Raw genomic sequence first — 17,931 nt, 5'->3', positions numbered from 1 at the left:
CGATAAAAGTCAGGAGATCGTTTATAAATGTCACTTTACCCTTTCCCTCGGAGAAGATATTAATAAAAGACTGCCAATCATATTATTATGAGAAAAAAATCATTCTAGAATGGAAAATGGAAATTCACTAATGAAGTTTTTCAGATAAAATCGTGACATCAATTTCTTTGGACTATCAAATCGTTGAAATTTCAAGTAAATTTTTGAATTAGATTTCACCTAAAATACGACCTTGCCGAAAAAATTTCAACCCCATCAATTACTCGTAAAACAAAAAATATAAAAATTCAGAGGAGCTGTAATAACCGACACACATTTTCTAAAATAATCGTTGATCCCCAAATGATCCGGACTTGAGGGTTGTGATGAGTTCTCGGAATTAAAGAAGAAATAAAATAGAGATATGCCACGAAATAATCTATCACCTGGGGATGATGAAAAAAAGTGTGTGAAATCCTCGGGGAATCCTCTGCCAAGGATGATCGAGGATGAGAGGACCTTGAGGTAACCGGGATCGTCGACCCTCGAGGATATTCCCCGCGATCGGAAGGCAAAAGACCTCCCTCTTTCATTTGGCTTGACTCCTCCACCCACGTGAGAGGAATACCTGGACGTTTTTCCATTCTGACGTCATGTCGAGTGTCTTCGCAATGATAATAGACCCGAGTGTTATTCCCTTTATGCCGCGCTCATGTGAAAATCCAACGGCTCCACGAGTGAGAAGTTTTGTGAAAGTAACCCGTAGTTATAAACCTGATGGTGTAGCATATCGGTGGGGAAGAGAGCACCGTTCCTTCTTTGAGAACAACTTGGAACGGACAGTCGTGCGCTAACGTTCACCTCGGCTTTCACCTCTCCGATCCAGTCCCTCCATATTTTCATATTTCCATATTATATTTATTTTACATTTATATGCCCTCCATTAATTGCAATTATTTAGTCCAACAATTTTACACCGGTTTTTCAACGGTTTACTATCAGTCAGGATTAGAGGATGCGCTGATTGATCCGCGAGTGATCGGTTCTATCGGTTCTATCGGTTCTTAGTGGATTTATCAATCTTCCCACCGATTGATTTTTAAACTGATTCAAAGTGCGGAGGTGATACCAGCGACATGATCCGCTGAGACACGAGGGAATACTTTCGTCTTGGATTCAACGCACGGTGAGCGCACGATTTTTGATTTTTTTTTTTCCTGGGACAGATGTACCCCGGTGATTGTTCCGTTAGGAGACTTCGTATGTCAATGAGGAACGGAGTATCAGAAAATATGTGGGTTTTGGTGGGGGAGCGCGTGGAACTGTCAAAGTGGAATTTCTGGATTTTTTTAGAACATGAATTCTTTTACTTGGTTTTTGGAATTTGGAGGAAAAAAATTGGAGAGAGAGAAAAAATCACTTCTGTCAAGAAAATGTAGAGGATTGAATTTACCGTTATGTTTTTTTATTGCGAATAGATTTTTTTAGGCGCATACGAATTTTAATGGGAGAAATTAGAATTTGATTATGAATTTTCCTGTTCTTTAATTTTTTATTGATTTTTGGGAAATTATTTGATGGCAATTGATCAGTTCCATAGATTTTTCCATGACATTTGACCAAATTTGCAAATTCAGATGAAATGTCATGTGTTAGACATTGAAGTGCATAAATTAGAATTTTAAATAACGAGAAAAAATGAAAATCCCGTGTTTTGGTGTTTTGATGAAGAATTAATGTGGCGAATCAATTAGCGAGGACTTATTAGGCAACATCTGTAGAATCATCCGACTGTTCAGACGAATGATGAAAGGGAGAGGGGATTTAGGACTCGATGAACAACGATTCTTGAGAGACTACTTATTACGCCGAGTGAAAATATTATTTATGTGAATTAAATTCGTTAATTCGCGAAATAAATTTATTTGACACTAGAATTTAAATGGGGATTTTATGGTAAGATTCCGAGTGCATATTTGGGACGGATAAGTTTACGTTGTCATAAATTTTTTGAAATATCTCACTTTAATGAATAATTTTCAAACAGTTTACTCGGCAGTAATTCATCTCTGGATGTTAATCTTTCTTCGGTTTGCCCTAGAATACTCTTGATAACCGCTGCTTTCCGGTTGAATATGGAAATCAGTGCAACCGATTTCCCCAGCGATTTAGATCGACTCCGGGTTTCCCTCCGTTATTTCGACACCTTTCACTCATCAGCGGAAGACATTTGGATTTTTCCCGCATAATTTCGATGAAAAGTTTATCCGTGAATCAGCGACGGTTGATTAATGACCGAGGGAGGAAGTAGATTGGATGACGGTGGGAATCGAGAAACGAGTGATGAGATTTTCGAGGTCGTAGAAGTTTTGGGATTGCGGTTGAATTATTTCGAAATACTGTGGAGGAATGTTGGATGAGACTGTTGCAATAAACTCCTTCAATGGTACATGCAGGAAAACATGCCATCGATTTCTTTCATTAAATTTGTTAATTAATTAACATCGAAGTTAATTGATTCAGAATTCACTCAATAGTCCAAAATGTATAAAGTATCTTTACGTGGAATTTTGGTGAAAATTTACAGGGAGGCCCGGATAGAACTATTACGAGAATTGCAATTGCAATGACTATTAGGGTGTGTTTGGTTGGTCTAGGCTGTCAAGGATATGATTTCCGGATATATGAGACTTCTTCTGTAGAGGGAGATGTGGCTGATCAGAAAGGAAGTCGCGTGGTACGTGACCGAGGTATAATTTCCAATTGACTGACTCTCGGCGTTCCCCATGACCGGTCTTCTTGCAACTCTATAATTTCGAGGATTTTTAGAAAGGCGAGGATTACGTACTGACTGGAACGTATGTAATGGAGACTTCAATAAGTTTAGATATACGGTGAAGTGGATGATTTTTGAAGTGAGGACACTCGATCAATCCAATCAAATTCAATTAATCAAATTCAATTCGATTTTACTCGCAACACCAATGGAATTACAGGAAAATGTCAACAACCTTTTTAGTAGATCAACCAATTTTCAACGTAAGATCTCTTTCACTTTTTTTCCCTAGGACCAGTCGTTACCGAGATATTTCGAGAATTGGCAAACGAGTTTTCAGTCTAACTGGAAAAGTGGGAAAAATTCTTGGAGATAATTTCGCAAATATCCCGGAAACTAATGAATTCACCGAAAAACGACAGAGGAATTTTTTCTAGATCGGAAAGCACTCGACAAAAAAGGTCAATGACACTTTCTCGTATGATCAATCCTCACCGAGATAATTCGATTTCATAAAACACTTATTAAATCCGAACAAAAAATGTGAGAATTCCCGAGCGCTGAGCGTTTTAAAAGGGAATGTTATTTTTATTGCGTCGATTGCGCAAATAAATATTGCTTCAAATTAACTCCAATATAAATAATACAGTTAGGATACATGAGTCAAGTCTTTGTGACTCTAACAATCCTGTCGATTATGAAACAGCGAAACAGTTTCATTTTTTTTCATTTCACTCCATTTGCAACGCGGTGAGAGCACCAGAAAAATTTCAGTGATTTCCAGTTTCGATAGGTTACTGCATGGATTTTTCACACTCGATTAGATCGCGATAATCGAGTTGTAATCGTAAAAGAAATGATAATATCTCGAATATCTCGAATAAAAATGGAATTGCATTGCATTAGCTATCGCTCAGCAGATATCGTAATCCTTTTATCACAAATTCTTTCTCCTCAATGACTATCTGAGGCGGAAGATATCTTTGTAATGTCGAAGGTCAGTCCCTGGGAAGTGGCAGTTTCAAAGTGGAAATGCGGATTCAAAGGGAAAAAAAATCTTCATTGTGATTATTATTATTTTTTTCCTTTTTGTTGCATTGTGACTCTTCCTCCTGAAAGGATTCTCACGTCAATCATTATTCCATATCCGTCGATATTCTAGGTTCCGGGTGGAATTGTCGGCGTGCCACTCCAGGATTTTGCAACTGGAAAATGCTTGAGCTATGTCAGTGAAAAAGCCAGTCTGTTCCTTCGCCAGTTGCTCGATTTTATTTTTATATTTTTCAATCGCCATGACAAACCAGGCACGCCTGTTTTCTCGCTCGTAACATTTCGATACCTCTTATATGTAATGTACGATATATTTATGGAGGCGTGGGGCTTTTAGCGTTTTAGTTTTACGGAATGATCAGGAAGTGGTCACAATGCAGAAACTCCGGTGTTTATGGATAACTCCGGTGTTTATGGATAACTCCGTTGTTTATTGGGAGAGAAACGGAATTTCAAGTTTGCTCCTTTTCAACTCCATGTAATATTCTCGGGAAGAAAATCAGTGTCAATTTTCCCGGGGCATAATTACCAGAAAAAAAAATTTTTTTGTTGTAAAATCTTATTTTCCAAAATCGAATAGGAAAATTTGATTGTGAGAAATAATTCATACCAGAGGATATTTTCCTATCAAAATCTATAATTATAATAATTAATGAATAAAGTACTGATTTTATCGATTAATTAATTATAAATAAATAATAATACAGCATGAAAAATGAAAATTCCCATTGGAAATCGCTCTGAAGATGATTCGAGCTACTCATGGATATTTCAGCTTTAAAACTCGGAGTGAAAGAAATATTTCCTATATAATTTTCGTGACCGGTGATTACTGGAGCGAAACATGACGTGTGTTCAAATGACTGAAGAATAATTTCCTCTTTTCTCGTCGACAAGAAAAATCCGAAAGCCCCGAAAATATCGAAATCCCTTCGAACTCTATTACCAAAGGAATTCGTAGCCCCTGGGCTCGAGAAATCAGTGTTTGAATGAATCCAATAAGAAAGTCCTCGAGGCGCATTGAATCAAAGAAAAACCATCGCCAGTTGTTTTGTACATGCGTAATAATTTAATAGCTGTAATGATGACAGGCATGGGGGGGTATTTTATTACAGCAAAAACTGGGGAGAGGATTTTCTCACGAGAAAAAATTGCGAACAAGAGAAAACGTAATCGAGCACTTGAGATGATACCGTCCGATCCCCAATAACGAATTCGATCGATCGAGTTCTTCCCTCAAGGGAAATAAATCCTCCAATCTATTATACGTTCATTAAGCAGATCCATATTCAAATTCACTGATTAATCATCAAGATTCATTACTCGTGTGATTTCTTAGTCATTAATTAGGCGTCAAACCATTTGCTGATCATTTGTTAATTGCAACTGATTGCGAAAATGAAAAAAATGGAAAAACGATTGGAATTTATTCTGCCCTCTCGGAGAAGTTGGCCTCTAAAAATAACGACTGACCCCCGGTGAAGGCAAACCTCACCTCATCCTGGAGTTAAAATATCCCCAGATCATTGACACAGTAATGGAATTCAGGATGCACGTCCATTGAAACTCCAATGTTGAAGGGGGAAACGGATAAAAATAAAAGAAACCTACCGAAATACAAATAAATAAGCGAGGAAAGAAAGTAGGGAGGTCCTGGTGGTGGGGTAGACGGTGACGAGGCTCGAGGGCGGTTACAGTATGTTGCAGTGGACGTCCTTGCTACGTTATCTGCCTTGTTTTCTGTTGCCTTTCACTTTCAAGAGCTGAAGGAACCAGTTAAAAATCTCACTCTCCCTCCTTTGTCAGCCTCTTTCGAGAACAAAGATACTATAACGTTATGTCCGATCAATTTATACCATATGGCCACGAACGCATTGATTGATGACGATGTAATGATCAATTACAGGCATTTCTAGCTTCGAACATCACCACTTGATCCAATCATTTGGCAATCGGAGAAATCGCACCTACTCTAATTGCGTATCGGCAATTGTTAGCGGAAATCTATAATTTTTACTCGAATGTTGCGGTAAATGTTGTACTAAATTGAAAAATTTAGAAAATTCAGTCAACAGAAATTGAAGGCAAAATGGATTCACGGAATTTTCAGTAATTACGTCCATGACACATCGTAAACTATTGCATTAACCGATGATGCTTCTACTTTCACCTTTTAATCAATCAAAAAAATTACACGTCTTGCGGTTGCTGCCTGATGATATAATCGACTCGGTAGCAGACACGTATGCGTAAATTCAATTCACGCGTTTGTGCCATTATACGGCAACCGCAACTAGAAATGTTTCATTAGCCGATTAGAAATATGAGCGGGTACCGTTAGTATCGGTGGTCATTAAGCTGATGCATCTCGGAGAAAATCGGTGTATGACGCAATCAAGGGGATGAGAATCGAGTGACCGACAAAATTACGGAGGAATGCGGAAATTTTATATTGACACTTGCTATATTTTATTGCTATTTTTTGGGGACTCATCCGGGAGCAATAATGCAATTTTTCCTGGACTCGCTGTATTTTTTTTTAGGACGACATAATTTTGTTGCTAATTTTTCTTGTTTAGGATTGACCAGTGGAAATGCAGCACCAGCAGCAGAATGGGGTTGTCCCCGGAGGAGGGAGTCATGACGATTTTTCAGATGATGATACAACACCCTTGACCCAGGATTACGGTGGAAGGTAATGATTTTACTAAAGTGAGAACGAGAAACTGAAGAAATTCCTCCCACGGCGAAGAATTTCACACTCTCCCTGAAGTTTTGTGGAATTTCGAATTGAAAAAAAAATGTGCAATTTCATTTAATCCTGATCCTCCCTGATTTCAGTCAGCGAACAGTCGTAGAGACAAAAGCATGGGACGTCTTCAGAGATCCCCCTCCAAAGATAGACTCTGGCTCCATGGCAAACCAAAAATGCCTGGACGCGACAGTTCAAATAACAAAAGTAATAGTCTACCTCCTAGTGTTCGTCATTGTCCTTGGTTGTGGTGTCCTGGCAAAGGGTACAGTACTCTTCATGACATCGCAGCTGCGTCCAGGTCGAGTGATGGTGTACTGCAATCGTCAATTAGGTAGAGACCGCCAGTTCGTGGTTAGCCTCCCCGAGGAAGAGAGAATTGGCTGGATGTGGTGCATAATAATAGCCTTCGCAGTGCCCGAGATTGGCACCTTCATCAGGAGCTGCAGAATGTGCACCTTCAAGTCATGCAAGAAGCCCCTGTCCTCGCACTTCCTCTTGGTCTTCATGATGGAGACATTTCACGTACTGGGACTTGCTCTGATGTTCTTCTCGGTGCTACCTGACCTGGATGTCATCAGGGGGGCTATGCTGACCAATTGTGTGTGCTTCGTACCAGGTCTCCTGGGTCTACTCTCCAGGAACAAGAGCAAAGACGAATCCAAGAGATTTGTCCTGGTGCTCGTTGATCTCGCAGCACTGGCAGCACAAGCCAGTGGTTTTGTTGTCTGGCCACTGCTGGAGAGCTCCAGACACAGCCTCTGGCTCATTCCAGCCTCTTTGATCCTCGTATCCTGTGGTTGGTGGGAGAACTACGTCTCCATGCAGAGCCCCATTGGTATATTTCGATTTCACTGGCTACCTTGCGCATACGTTTAATTTATTATTGAAGTCATTGTATTGGGAAAATTTTTCATTAACCATCTCGGCTTTGTCCCCTAGGTCTTGTCAGGACTCTCAACAGAGTTAAGAAGGATCTCCGATTGACGAGATACTTCACCTACTTATTCGTTTCCATCTGGAAAATCATTGCCTTCTTCATAAGCTCATTGATAATTCTCCACGCGAGAGGTGAAACCGTTGGTCACCTGTTCACAATGTTCGGTAGTGCTTTTGGAGAGCACAAGATCACCGTGACAGCTGTACGTCAAAATGCTCTGGGAACAATTCCCGACATCTCCGAGTTTCTGCCAAATGGCGAGACTGAAACAGTCGATGCTGACCTCAATTCAGCCATGTATGTTCTGTTGATTCAGATCTTCGCGTCTTACTTCGCTTACATATTTGGTGAGTCAAAGAATTTTTGACAATCTGAGTCGATGAATGCATTCGACAAATTCAACGATTTCTCTGTTAATTGAAATTCCTCATTAATTATAAATCTTCCACAGGTAAATTCGCGTGTAAAATTTTAATCCAGGGCTTCAGTTACGCTTTCCCAGTGAGTCTGACCATTCCCGTCCTGATCTCCCTCCTCATCGCGGCCTGTGGCCTCCGCAACACCGATCCTTGCTTCTTCCACGGAACAATTCCTGACTACCTCTTCTACGAGTCACCTCCACCCTACTTCCTAAACGACTTCGTATCGAAGCAGTACGCGTGGGTGTGGCTGCTGTGGCTGCTCTCGCAGACCTGGTTCACCATCCACATATGGACGCCAAAGTGCGAGCGTCTGGCTGCCACGGAGAAGCTCTTCGTCGTCCCCATGTACGACTCCCTCCTGATAGACCAGTCCCTCGGACTAAATCGCAAACGTGACGATCAACCGGAGGTGAAGGTCGAGGATCTTGCCGAGATCGAGAGAGAAAAGGGGGACGGTGATTACGAGACCATCTACGAGCAAACTGACGGATCAACGACACCACCATCAGCTGTCAAGAACAGCGATCACGTAACACGTATTTATGCGTGTGCCACGATGTGGCACGAGAACAAGGAAGAGATGATTGAGTTCTTGAAGAGTATTTTACGGCTTGATGAGGATCAGTGCGCAAGGCGTACAGCACAGAAATACTTGAAGGTCGTTGACCCAGATTACTACGAATTCGAGACTCACATATTCTTCGATGATGCTTTCGAATTGGCTGATCACGACGAGAACGAGACACAAGTGAATCGTTTTGTCAAGCTGTTAGTGGGAACACTGGACGAAGCCGCCTCTGACGTGCATCAGACAAGAATGCACGTGAGAGCACCGAAGAAAATTCCAACTCCTTACGGTGGTCGACTTGTGTGGACTTTACCTGGCAAGTCCAAGATGATTGCTCACTTGAAGGACAAGAACAAGATTCGTCACAGAAAACGGTGGAGCCAAGTGATGTACATGTACTACTTGCTGGGTCATCGCTTGATGGAGCTGCCAATCAGTGTTGACAGGAAGGAGATAATCGCCGAGAACACGTATCTCCTGACTCTAGACGGTGACATTGACTTCCAACCAGCCGCTGTCAAGCTACTCGTTGACTTGATGAAGAAGAATAAGAATTTAGGTGCTGCCTGCGGTAGAATTCATCCAGTCGGCTCTGGCCCCATGGTCTGGTATCAGATGTTCGAGTACGCCATTGGTCACTGGCTCCAGAAAGCCACGGAGCACATGATCGGATGTGTACTCTGTAGTCCTGGTTGTTTTTCCCTTTTCAGGGGTAAAGCACTTATGGACGACAACGTCATGAAGAAGTACACGACCAAGTCTGAGGATGCAAGGCATTACGTTCAGTATGATCAAGGTGAGGATCGATGGCTGTGCACTCTCCTACTTCAGAGGGGATATCGAGTCGAATACTCCGCTGCCAGTGATGCCTACACTCATGCTCCTGAGGGTTTCAATGAATTCTACAATCAGCGAAGACGATGGGTCCCTTCTACCATGGCTAATATCATGGATCTCCTCATGGACGCCAAAAGAACTATCAAAATCAACGATAATATCTCTATGCCCTATATATCGTATCAGATTCTCCTCATGGGTGGCACCATTCTCGGACCTGGCACCATTTTTCTCATGTTGGTGGGTGCCTTCGTGGCTGCCTTCAAAATCGACAACTGGACCAGCTTCTACTACAATATCTTTCCGATTCTATTATTTATGGTCGTTTGCTTCACTTGCAAATCTAATATACAGGTAATATTTATTCATTATTCTCATCGTCGTGTACTTGTATTGTCTGGGATTGGTGTCTCCACTACTTATCACGGATTCATCACAAAACCCTGTATCACGAATTATTTATATTTATTATTTTGGATTACGTATTCCTCAATTGCAGTTCTCATTTAATTGTGATTTGGCAATTGTATGGTATGGTATGGTATTATCCTTTCAGCTTCTCTGCGCCCAAATATTGTCAACGCTCTATGCAATGATCATGATGGCAGTGATAGTTGGTACTGCTCTACAACTTGGTGAGGATGGGATAGGCTCGCCATCGGCGATATTCCTGATGTCGCTGTCGAGTTCATTTTTCATAGCAGCTTGCCTACATCCCCAGGAGTTTTGGTGTGTCGTACCCGGTATCATTTACCTCCTGTCTATTCCCTCGATGTACCTGCTTCTCATTCTTTACTCGATCATAAATCTCAATGTCGTAACGTGGGGAACGAGGGAAGTCCAAGTGAAGAAGACGAAGAAGGTTTGTCTCGTTTGGAGCGTTGATTATTGTCAGGAGATTTTTTATTGCTTGAACTGGTTGTGGTGATGGGTTAATCCGGAGGTGACGGAGGATTCTCTAGGACAAATTCAGTCATGAAATAGATTCTTTTGAATGCACTGACAGGTCCTTTTCGCTGCTATTCTCAGTGTAATCTACGCGCTCGTAATGGTAGCTGTTATAATAGCGATAGCTATAAATGTCATTGACGACGGTCTACTCTCACCCTCGAGTTTGTTCATCCTTCTGGTGACAACGCAGATAGCAATTGCTGGATGTCTACATCCGCAAGAAATCGGTTGCCTTGTGCATGGAATAATTTACTACATAACGGTACCCTCGATGTATGCCGTATTAATTATATATTCACTCGTCAATTTGAATAACATAACGTGGGGCACGCGGGAAGTAACAGTGAAGAAAACAAAGGCGGTAAATACTAATGACTAATTTACTAATGCACTGGACCCTGAAGATCTGGTTCATTAAATACTTTGATGATAGGAATTAGAGCAAGAGAAAAAGGAGGCAGAAGAGGCGAAGAAGAAGGCCAAGACAAAATCGCTGTTAGGATTTCTCCAGAATGGATCTGGAAATAATGACGACGATCAGGGGTCTATCGAGATTTCTCTCGCTGGATTATTCAAATGTATGTTGTGCACTCACGGCAAACCTTCGGAGGAGAAGCAACAGCTTGTAGCTATTGCAGAGTCTCTGGAGCAATTGGGAAAACGATTAGAGACGATTGAGAGGTAATATCTAGAGTTGATTATTTCGACTTGTTCTGTTTTCCTTGAAGGAAAATCAGGATTGATTTGGATTATGATCCAGGGCGGTGGATCCTCACGCTCACAGCGCAGTCCGCCGTCGTGGCTCATCAGCAGGTTCTCGAGGTGGAGATCATCTGGGTCCGATAAATGAAGCCTCGCAGGAGGATCAAGAGCACAACAGCGATTCTGACGAGTCGAGCGAGCAAGAGGACATCAGACGAGACGAGAATCTCTCTCGTCCTTATTGGCTGACCGACGAGGGCCTGAAGAAGGGCGAAGTCGATGTCCTCTCGATGCAGGAGGAATCCTTCTGGAAGGATCTCCTTGCCCAATACCTCTACCCCATCGACGAGGACAAAGCAGAGAAGGTAAAAGACCCGTGATCCCAACCCTCTCGTCTCCCTGTCCCTCTTCATATCGTTTTCAAAATTACTCAATAGTTTTTTTCAAGTTATTCAGTCAGAGCTGGGTAATCTCGTCTGACGTTACCCAGCCCTGTCTCATGGATGATAATAATTTGATGGTGATATCAGGCGAGAATAGCTAACGATCTCAAGGACCTACGCGACAAAAGTGTTTTCGCGTTCTTTATGCTGAATGCACTATTCGTCCTGATAGTCTTCCTGCTACAGTTGAACAAAGACCTTCTGCACGTTAAATGGCCCTTTGGTATCAAGACCAACATCACGTATGACGAGAGTTCCCAAGAGGTAAATTACCGCTCTACTGTTGCCATGTACTCATTCCTCTTGTCAATGCGAGAATTTATTTTCATACTCCAATGTACAGGAGCATTTTCCCAGGATCGAGTACAAGGACATCAGTGGAGCTTTTCTATTATATTACTAATGAATATGCTTTTTGTCTTTTTTTTTGTTGATGGATATGGAAACAGGCACGCATCGCGGGAGATCTCATTGAACTCCGGAACAAGAGTGTATTCGCGTTTTTAATGTTCAATGCTCTATTTGTACTGATAGTATTTCTACTTCAATTGAACAAAGATCAGCTGCACGTTGTTTGGCCACTTGGGGTCAAGACCAACATCACCTTCGATGAGGAAACCTCAGAGGTACCGGCATACCGGCCTCAACTCTAATTACTCTATGTGTCTATCTTCCTTACATGTCTCACATCTGAATCCACTGCCTGTTTTTTTAACCAATGGTACAAGGTGGCGATTCGCACGAGTCCCTGGAGTCTAGTTTTAGATAAGGAAGTCCATTAACTTCCCTCACACAATTCAATATATCTCTGGCGATCATATCTAGAATTTTCTTCACACCTGATCCTCAAGTTGTCACACGACAATTCACTCATAAAAATAATTTGACAGCATCTCCCAAAATTATCAAAATTTCGTTGACCAATTCCTTTAAAATTCTTCACACAAGGAAATGGATGACTAATAATCACGTGGTTGCAGTTTTATCACACAGCTGCATTTATTGACTGGGTCTGGAGTGGAGTCTCATGGTTGAGCTTCCAATGGTCTTGTGTCTAACTCTGAGGCGAACGACGCTTGATGGTTATCATAACGTCGGTTCGGTGTACATAATAATCTTGTGGATTAAACGGGGGGCATCTGATTGTCATTACGACTCCAATTCCCAATGCTAATTACCGTGACATTTGCAGGTGCACGTCTCGAAGGAATATCTACAACTGGAGCCTATCGGTCTTGTCTTCGTGTTCTTCTTCGCCCTCATCTTGGTTATTCAGTTCACTGCTATGTTGTTCCATCGATTTGGAACATTCGCTCATATTTTATCGAGCACTGTTCTGAGTTGGTACTGCTGTAAGAAAGTAAGTTTTTTCGAGGATTGTGGAATAATCATAGGACTGAATTGATTGACCAATTATTTTTGATCAGCCCAAAGACCTCTCGGAGGAGGCTCTGCTGTCGAAGCACGCGGTGGAGATCGTCAGAGATCTCCAGAGGCTCGACGGCATGGAGGGTGACTACGACGAAGGCAGTGGCAGTGGTCCAGGTCGCAGGAAGACCATCCGAAACCTAGAGAAGAGCAGAAGAAAGACGCAGGCGATCAATACCCTTGACGTAGCCTTCAGACAGAGGTTCTTCAGCATGACCGAAGGAAACGGCGAGGCAATCCTAGGTTCGTAAATTTAATTCCTCTTTTAATCAACTCTCTCGATTATCTCTGCATCTTGTCTCGCTTTCTTAAGGTCTCCCCAGGAATATCTCGACGCGTCGCTCGATGAAGGCATCCAAGGCCTTCGAGGCTCGTCGCAACAGTCTCATCGCACTCAGGAGAAAGTCCCAGATGCAGACCCTGGGGGCTAATAATATTTACGGAGTCGCTGGTAATCCTCTGGGGATTCAACCTAGACCCACTCGCAGCAGTCAGATATCTGTCAAAGACGTATTCGCCGATGCTGGACAGGTGAATGGTGGCTACGAAGCTGACAACAGCCCCAGGAACAGCGTCAGGCTTCAGCCTATGGGTAACGTCGGCTGGAGCACCAACTCCAACTCAAAGATGTAACATTCAAGAGTTTTGGGTAGCTAAAAGACTTTGGATGATTACTAGGAGCGAATTTTTCACTACCTTGTGTACGACGTGTTCTATCGTTTCGTATGTGATACCCAGTTATTTAATTATGACACTGATAATTCAGTAAGAGATTAATAAATGAATGGATTAAGACGTCGTGTGCCTGTTATGTTGATGAGTATTAATTAATAGATCGATTGTTATTCACGTAGTCATTTATAGTTGATGATGTTACGTTGGCATGAGTGAATTCTGATTGTGAGAATGAGTCAAGTGCAATAAATCAATTTTCATTACAAGCGGCTTTTCCTTCCTTTTCTTTTTTTTTTCTTCAGAAATCGTGAAGTCCAAAAGGTAAAAAGTCTAGTTGCCCTTTAATTCTCCTGCGATCCTGTCACATAACTCCCGCTTTATTTAAATTTCAAAGACACGCGTTCCGATTTTCTCCCATTTTTAACAGGATTACAGAATAATTCAAGAGTTGCCCGATTTGTTTCAGTTTCGTTCTGCATTGATTCCACTTGTGTTCAAGGTCATTGACAGATGGCTTCAGTCATCAGAATGATGTAGAGTAACGTCATATAGTCCATGAGGCAGTTTCTGAGGGACCAGCCGTGGGAGAAGGCATCAGGTGGGTAAATTAGATTGGAAATTACGCAGGGAACTGTTGCTAGACGAGCGTAATTGTTATTCATTGCACATCTGAAAGAATCAGGCAGCTTTTAAGGGGTGTCACTGGTGATATCACAGGATCACGGTACCCGAATGTCCCGAAGGAGAGGATCCACAGCCACTTGAGATGGTTATCAGTTGATTTTTTATCCTCTGGGGGAGTGTGACTCTGGGATTTCAGAAGATCTTCACTCATGAAAAAAAATTCAGCGAGTGCTAGCGATGAAATAATTATGACACCTGTCGCTTGGTAATCGTGGTGGTGATACAGAGCGTAGATGAGACTTGCTAATCCGAATATTGAGAGGCTCGAGTCTATGACATTTCTCTCGTTTCGTCGGGAATTTATGTCCTCCTCGATTAAGAGGGGATCGATTGCTAGGAATGGAGGTGGAATTTTAACGGGGATATGGATCGAAAATTCATCAAAATTCATTCATCTTTATTGATTAATGAATTTTTTTAATCGGTTATTTAATTAAGAATTCGCTTTCCCGAGAACTCACGGTATTTTCGCCAGAATAAATGATACCCCAGACTGAACAGACATTTTCCCGCAATCGCTGCAATTCCCGTAGATGCAAAAATAAACTCGGGTAGAACGTCGAAGTAATGATCAGAGGAGTGATTGATTAATCGATAAATCGACGATCCACAACCAATCAGGAGGTGACTGGAGGAGATCAAGACATCTGGCAGCATGAATTCGCGATTATCACTCCGGATTTTGTGGGATTTATCGAATCGTTGGAGATTCTTCGGTTTATCCGAATTAATTAAAACTCATTTGATTGAAATTGGTGTTAATAAATAATTTCTTTGGGGTTGTATACCCAACATCGGTAATATAAACAACTTCACAAGGATGGAGATGTGAAGATGGCGCGGAGTGGAGTAATGATGACAAAAACCCATCGACCTCAAAATTTCAGCCGAAATAAATCTCAAAATTCATCGGCGTATGATGAGTCGATATTATTTGAGAGGAAAGAAAAAACAATTACGAAGAAATACGAGTTTTCGACAGAGGAAACGATTTCCTACTTCGCAATTACCTAACGAGTCCTCCGATGCACAGAAGTATATCAAGTAATTCAAGAGCAATTATTATTATTAGTAATAATAACGGCGTATTAATAAATTATTCTCTTAAATTTTTTTTGAAATAATAAATCGAAATTTATTTTGAACATTTCTATTTTGTCATTTCTCAATTTAATCTGTTGTAATTTTCAATTTTCATTTTTTAATTCAGAAATCATGAACATCCGTACGCAACTCGTTCGAAAACCTCTCGTCACCCTTCCTTACTAGTGACCGATAAAACCCACAGGACAACCCCAGAGCCCAATGTTATCTGCCTAGGGACATATCGAAAAATTCCGCGATTCATCGATCTGGAGACCAACCGAGAAGAGCCCCAACGTATTGCTCTGATAGAAAAATTCGAGCCGATATTTCAAGTCAAAAGTAATAAAGCCCTCATCCCGGATCATAGAATATACATTAATTCGATCGATTGCGATTTTAGGTGAAGGACGTCTTTGACATCAGATTTTCGTTGGAAAATAGAGAGATGTCAGGAAGCATAAGGATATCTCCGCCATTCCCTCGATTTCCGCTTTCCCGAGCCAGAGAAAGTCCAGCTCCTCTCGCAATTGTTCATCCAAGTAGCTTCTTCTCTTGAGACCCCGTAATTTTGTCACGTCTGCATCGGTCAATGGCATTCTCTGCACTCTCAATTTCGATACCTCCGACGGGTAGATCCCGATCCATTTAATTGTCGGACAGGCGAGGTGTTCTTGTTCCCATGATAATGAAGATGATCCGTACCTGGAGTTGAATCAATAGGGACTAATCGAAATATTGAATAAAAATCAAATGGAAAATTATCTAATCGAGTCCAACTCAATTTTATTCACGATTCGTCATTTTCCTTAGTTCATTTATTAAATGGTCAATTAATTTATGTAGTCTCGCAGAAAAATTCTTCGGAGTTAAATATACGCATTATCCAATTCTTTCTCTCAAACTCACTTATAAACACACATGATGTCGATCCCGTGAGGATCGGCGTCAACCAGGATGTATGCGGGAATCTCCAAGTGGTCGATCAACATCTTGACAAATGCCCTCGTCGCAGCGTCAGGGTATCCCTTCCCCGTGACCAAAATACACTTCATCTTGCGAGTGCAATCTTCTTCAAGAAGTCTCTGGAAGACTGCGTCTTTCTCCACTACAATTATCGAGGAAGCACGAGATTTAATCCCCATTATGTGCGACGACATTTGAGGAATCAGGACACCTCCAGGTGCTTCACAATTCAGGATCTCTCCAGTTTGAAGGGTTAACTCCAAAGTACCCGATACCAATCCTTTCGCAGTTGCAACGAAACCTACGGCGAGAGGAATTGTCGAGAAAAATTCTGATAAAGGGCGTGACGGTCAGAACTGCCGCCAAAAATTTTACGGTTTTTTTAGTGCTGCATTAAAAGATCCCACAATATTCCAGAAAAATTCGGAATAATTGTAGATATCAGTATGAAGTTATTAATAATTCTTCCGTATTTTTTCCAAATTCTTCAAAAATGAATTGACGATTAAATAGGATTCACCTAGTTCCCAGGTGTTGCACAGGAGAATTCTAGCAACATTATTAATAATTCCATCAGTTGTGCTCTGCTTGTCAATAAATCTGCCAATGAGACCACCTTTGAGCTCATAAAACATAGACCTCTTGGTCTGAAACTCTCCAGCAATGAGTAACTTATGGGCTTTGGCAGCGACTGTCATCATGAGTGCCAACTTGAGTTTTCCCCTCTTGTGTGAAAAGTCCACGACACATCTACCTTGATTGATCCCACCGTCTTCCTCGATTTCACCTGAATGGCTTTTCCCGCAGGTAGCTGTCTCATCACTCAAATCCTCTCCATTGTCACTCACACCGAATTCCACTCCACCGGGTACAATGTCCGAACATAAATTATCAATTTTTGGCAATTGTCCACTCGTTATTTGCCTGATTATCACTAGCACTAGATTTTCCAGTCGATCTATCAGGAGCTTTCTGTATAATTCTCACCATTATTTTATTATCGACGGCTATTTATTTTATTGACTCACCTAGTCTCTGTGCCTCTTGTTACTGGGATATTTATCACCCGCTCATGATCCTGAGGGCCTGTTTTCTCCATCATTTCACTTCTGGAAGAAGAATTGAAAAATATTCCGGGGGGTCGAGAGACTCCAGTTGTTCGGTAATTTTCTTTCAATTCAGGATTCTAAATATTTTACCAAATCAGCTGGACGAAAAAAAATAATCAATCAGTAATTGAAAAATCGTATTTTACGATTCAATTCAACGAGTAATGCACACGTTAACTTCAATCACTCATTGATATTTATTATCACTGAATATTAATTATAATACCATTTGTTAATTAGAATGAGTATTATAACTGAAAATGAATATGACATCAAATAGGCATCACTTCCGGATAATTATTCCGGGGGGTTGGAAATCTTGGGTAATCCAATAATTTTTTCTGGGACTGAAATACTGAAAGAATAATAGCCACGAGTTCGACTGAGGTTAGAGCGATTTGAAACACTGAAAAAACTTGTGCTACTATTATCCTCTGCCGTAGCCCTCGTATCAAGTACCGAATCTCTCGAGTTGTGAATTTCAGGGGGGCCCCCCTGCTGTGCATTTATGCGAGCCCCAAACTACAAACGAGATGAATACTTTGTTCAGAAGACATTGTTGCTTC

At 41.4% G+C, this 17,931-nt stretch overlaps 5 protein-coding genes across 7 annotated transcripts in view; 2 read left to right on the top strand and 3 right to left on the bottom strand.

Moving 5' to 3' along the window:
- beta-Spec (spectrin beta chain) overlaps positions 1 to 17,931 on the bottom strand; it is a 75,058-nt gene that overhangs the window by 31,007 nt on the left and 26,120 nt on the right. The window lies entirely within an intron of this gene.
- kkv (hyaluronan synthase-like protein kkv) lies at positions 754 to 13,789 on the top strand. 3 transcript variants are annotated; one of them, XM_011302744.1, is made up of 12 exons: positions 754 to 1,165; positions 6,385 to 6,500; positions 6,647 to 7,395; positions 7,500 to 7,844; positions 7,949 to 9,678; positions 9,881 to 10,186; positions 10,709 to 10,956; positions 11,036 to 11,342; positions 11,870 to 12,046; positions 12,613 to 12,780; positions 12,848 to 13,091; positions 13,162 to 13,789. In XM_011302744.1, the coding sequence occupies exons 2-12, from the start codon at positions 6,400 to 6,402 to the stop codon at positions 13,479 to 13,481; spliced, it is 4,695 nt and encodes a 1,564-aa protein (XP_011301046.1). In that variant the 5' UTR covers positions 754 to 1,165; positions 6,385 to 6,399; the 3' UTR covers positions 13,482 to 13,789. The 3 variants fall into 3 exon arrangements, with proteins under 3 accessions (XP_011301046.1, XP_011301045.1, XP_011301044.1); XM_011302743.1 differs by lacking the exons at positions 9,881 to 10,186; positions 11,870 to 12,046 and adding exons at positions 10,331 to 10,636; positions 11,508 to 11,684 and having other exon boundaries at positions 755 to 1,165; XM_011302742.1 differs by lacking the exon at positions 11,870 to 12,046 and adding an exon at positions 11,508 to 11,684 and having other exon boundaries at positions 755 to 1,165.
- LOC105265312 (uncharacterized) lies at positions 13,863 to 14,980 on the bottom strand. The gene is made up of 3 exons (XM_011302745.1): positions 14,669 to 14,980; positions 14,252 to 14,540; positions 13,863 to 14,192 (listed from the first exon to the last, which is right to left on the bottom strand). Exons 1-3 carry the CDS (start codon positions 14,862 to 14,864, stop codon positions 14,024 to 14,026), a joined length of 654 nt encoding a protein of 217 aa, XP_011301047.1. The 5' UTR covers positions 14,865 to 14,980; the 3' UTR covers positions 13,863 to 14,023.
- Positions 15,090 to 15,783, top strand: LOC105265313 (uncharacterized). The gene is made up of 3 exons (XM_011302747.1): positions 15,090 to 15,251; positions 15,418 to 15,632; positions 15,694 to 15,783. The coding sequence occupies exons 1-3, from the start codon at positions 15,124 to 15,126 to the stop codon at positions 15,708 to 15,710; spliced, it is 360 nt and encodes a 119-aa protein (XP_011301049.1). The 5' UTR covers positions 15,090 to 15,123; the 3' UTR covers positions 15,711 to 15,783.
- Positions 15,700 to 17,355, bottom strand: LOC105265431 (meiotic recombination protein SPO11). The gene is made up of 4 exons (XM_011302904.1): positions 17,285 to 17,355; positions 16,777 to 17,228; positions 16,200 to 16,557; positions 15,700 to 15,995 (listed from the first exon to the last, which is right to left on the bottom strand). The coding sequence occupies exons 1-4, from the start codon at positions 17,353 to 17,355 to the stop codon at positions 15,713 to 15,715; spliced, it is 1,164 nt and encodes a 387-aa protein (XP_011301206.1). The 3' UTR covers positions 15,700 to 15,712.

This window comes from Fopius arisanus, unplaced genomic scaffold, assembly GCF_000806365.1.
Source record: "Fopius arisanus strain USDA-PBARC FA_bdor unplaced genomic scaffold, ASM80636v1 scaffold00029, whole genome shotgun sequence".
In the NCBI taxonomy this organism is placed as follows: domain Eukaryota; kingdom Metazoa; phylum Arthropoda; class Insecta; order Hymenoptera; family Braconidae; genus Fopius; species Fopius arisanus.
Note: the sequence above shows the minus strand (reverse complement) of the source record. Positions and strands in the feature narration are given on the sequence as shown.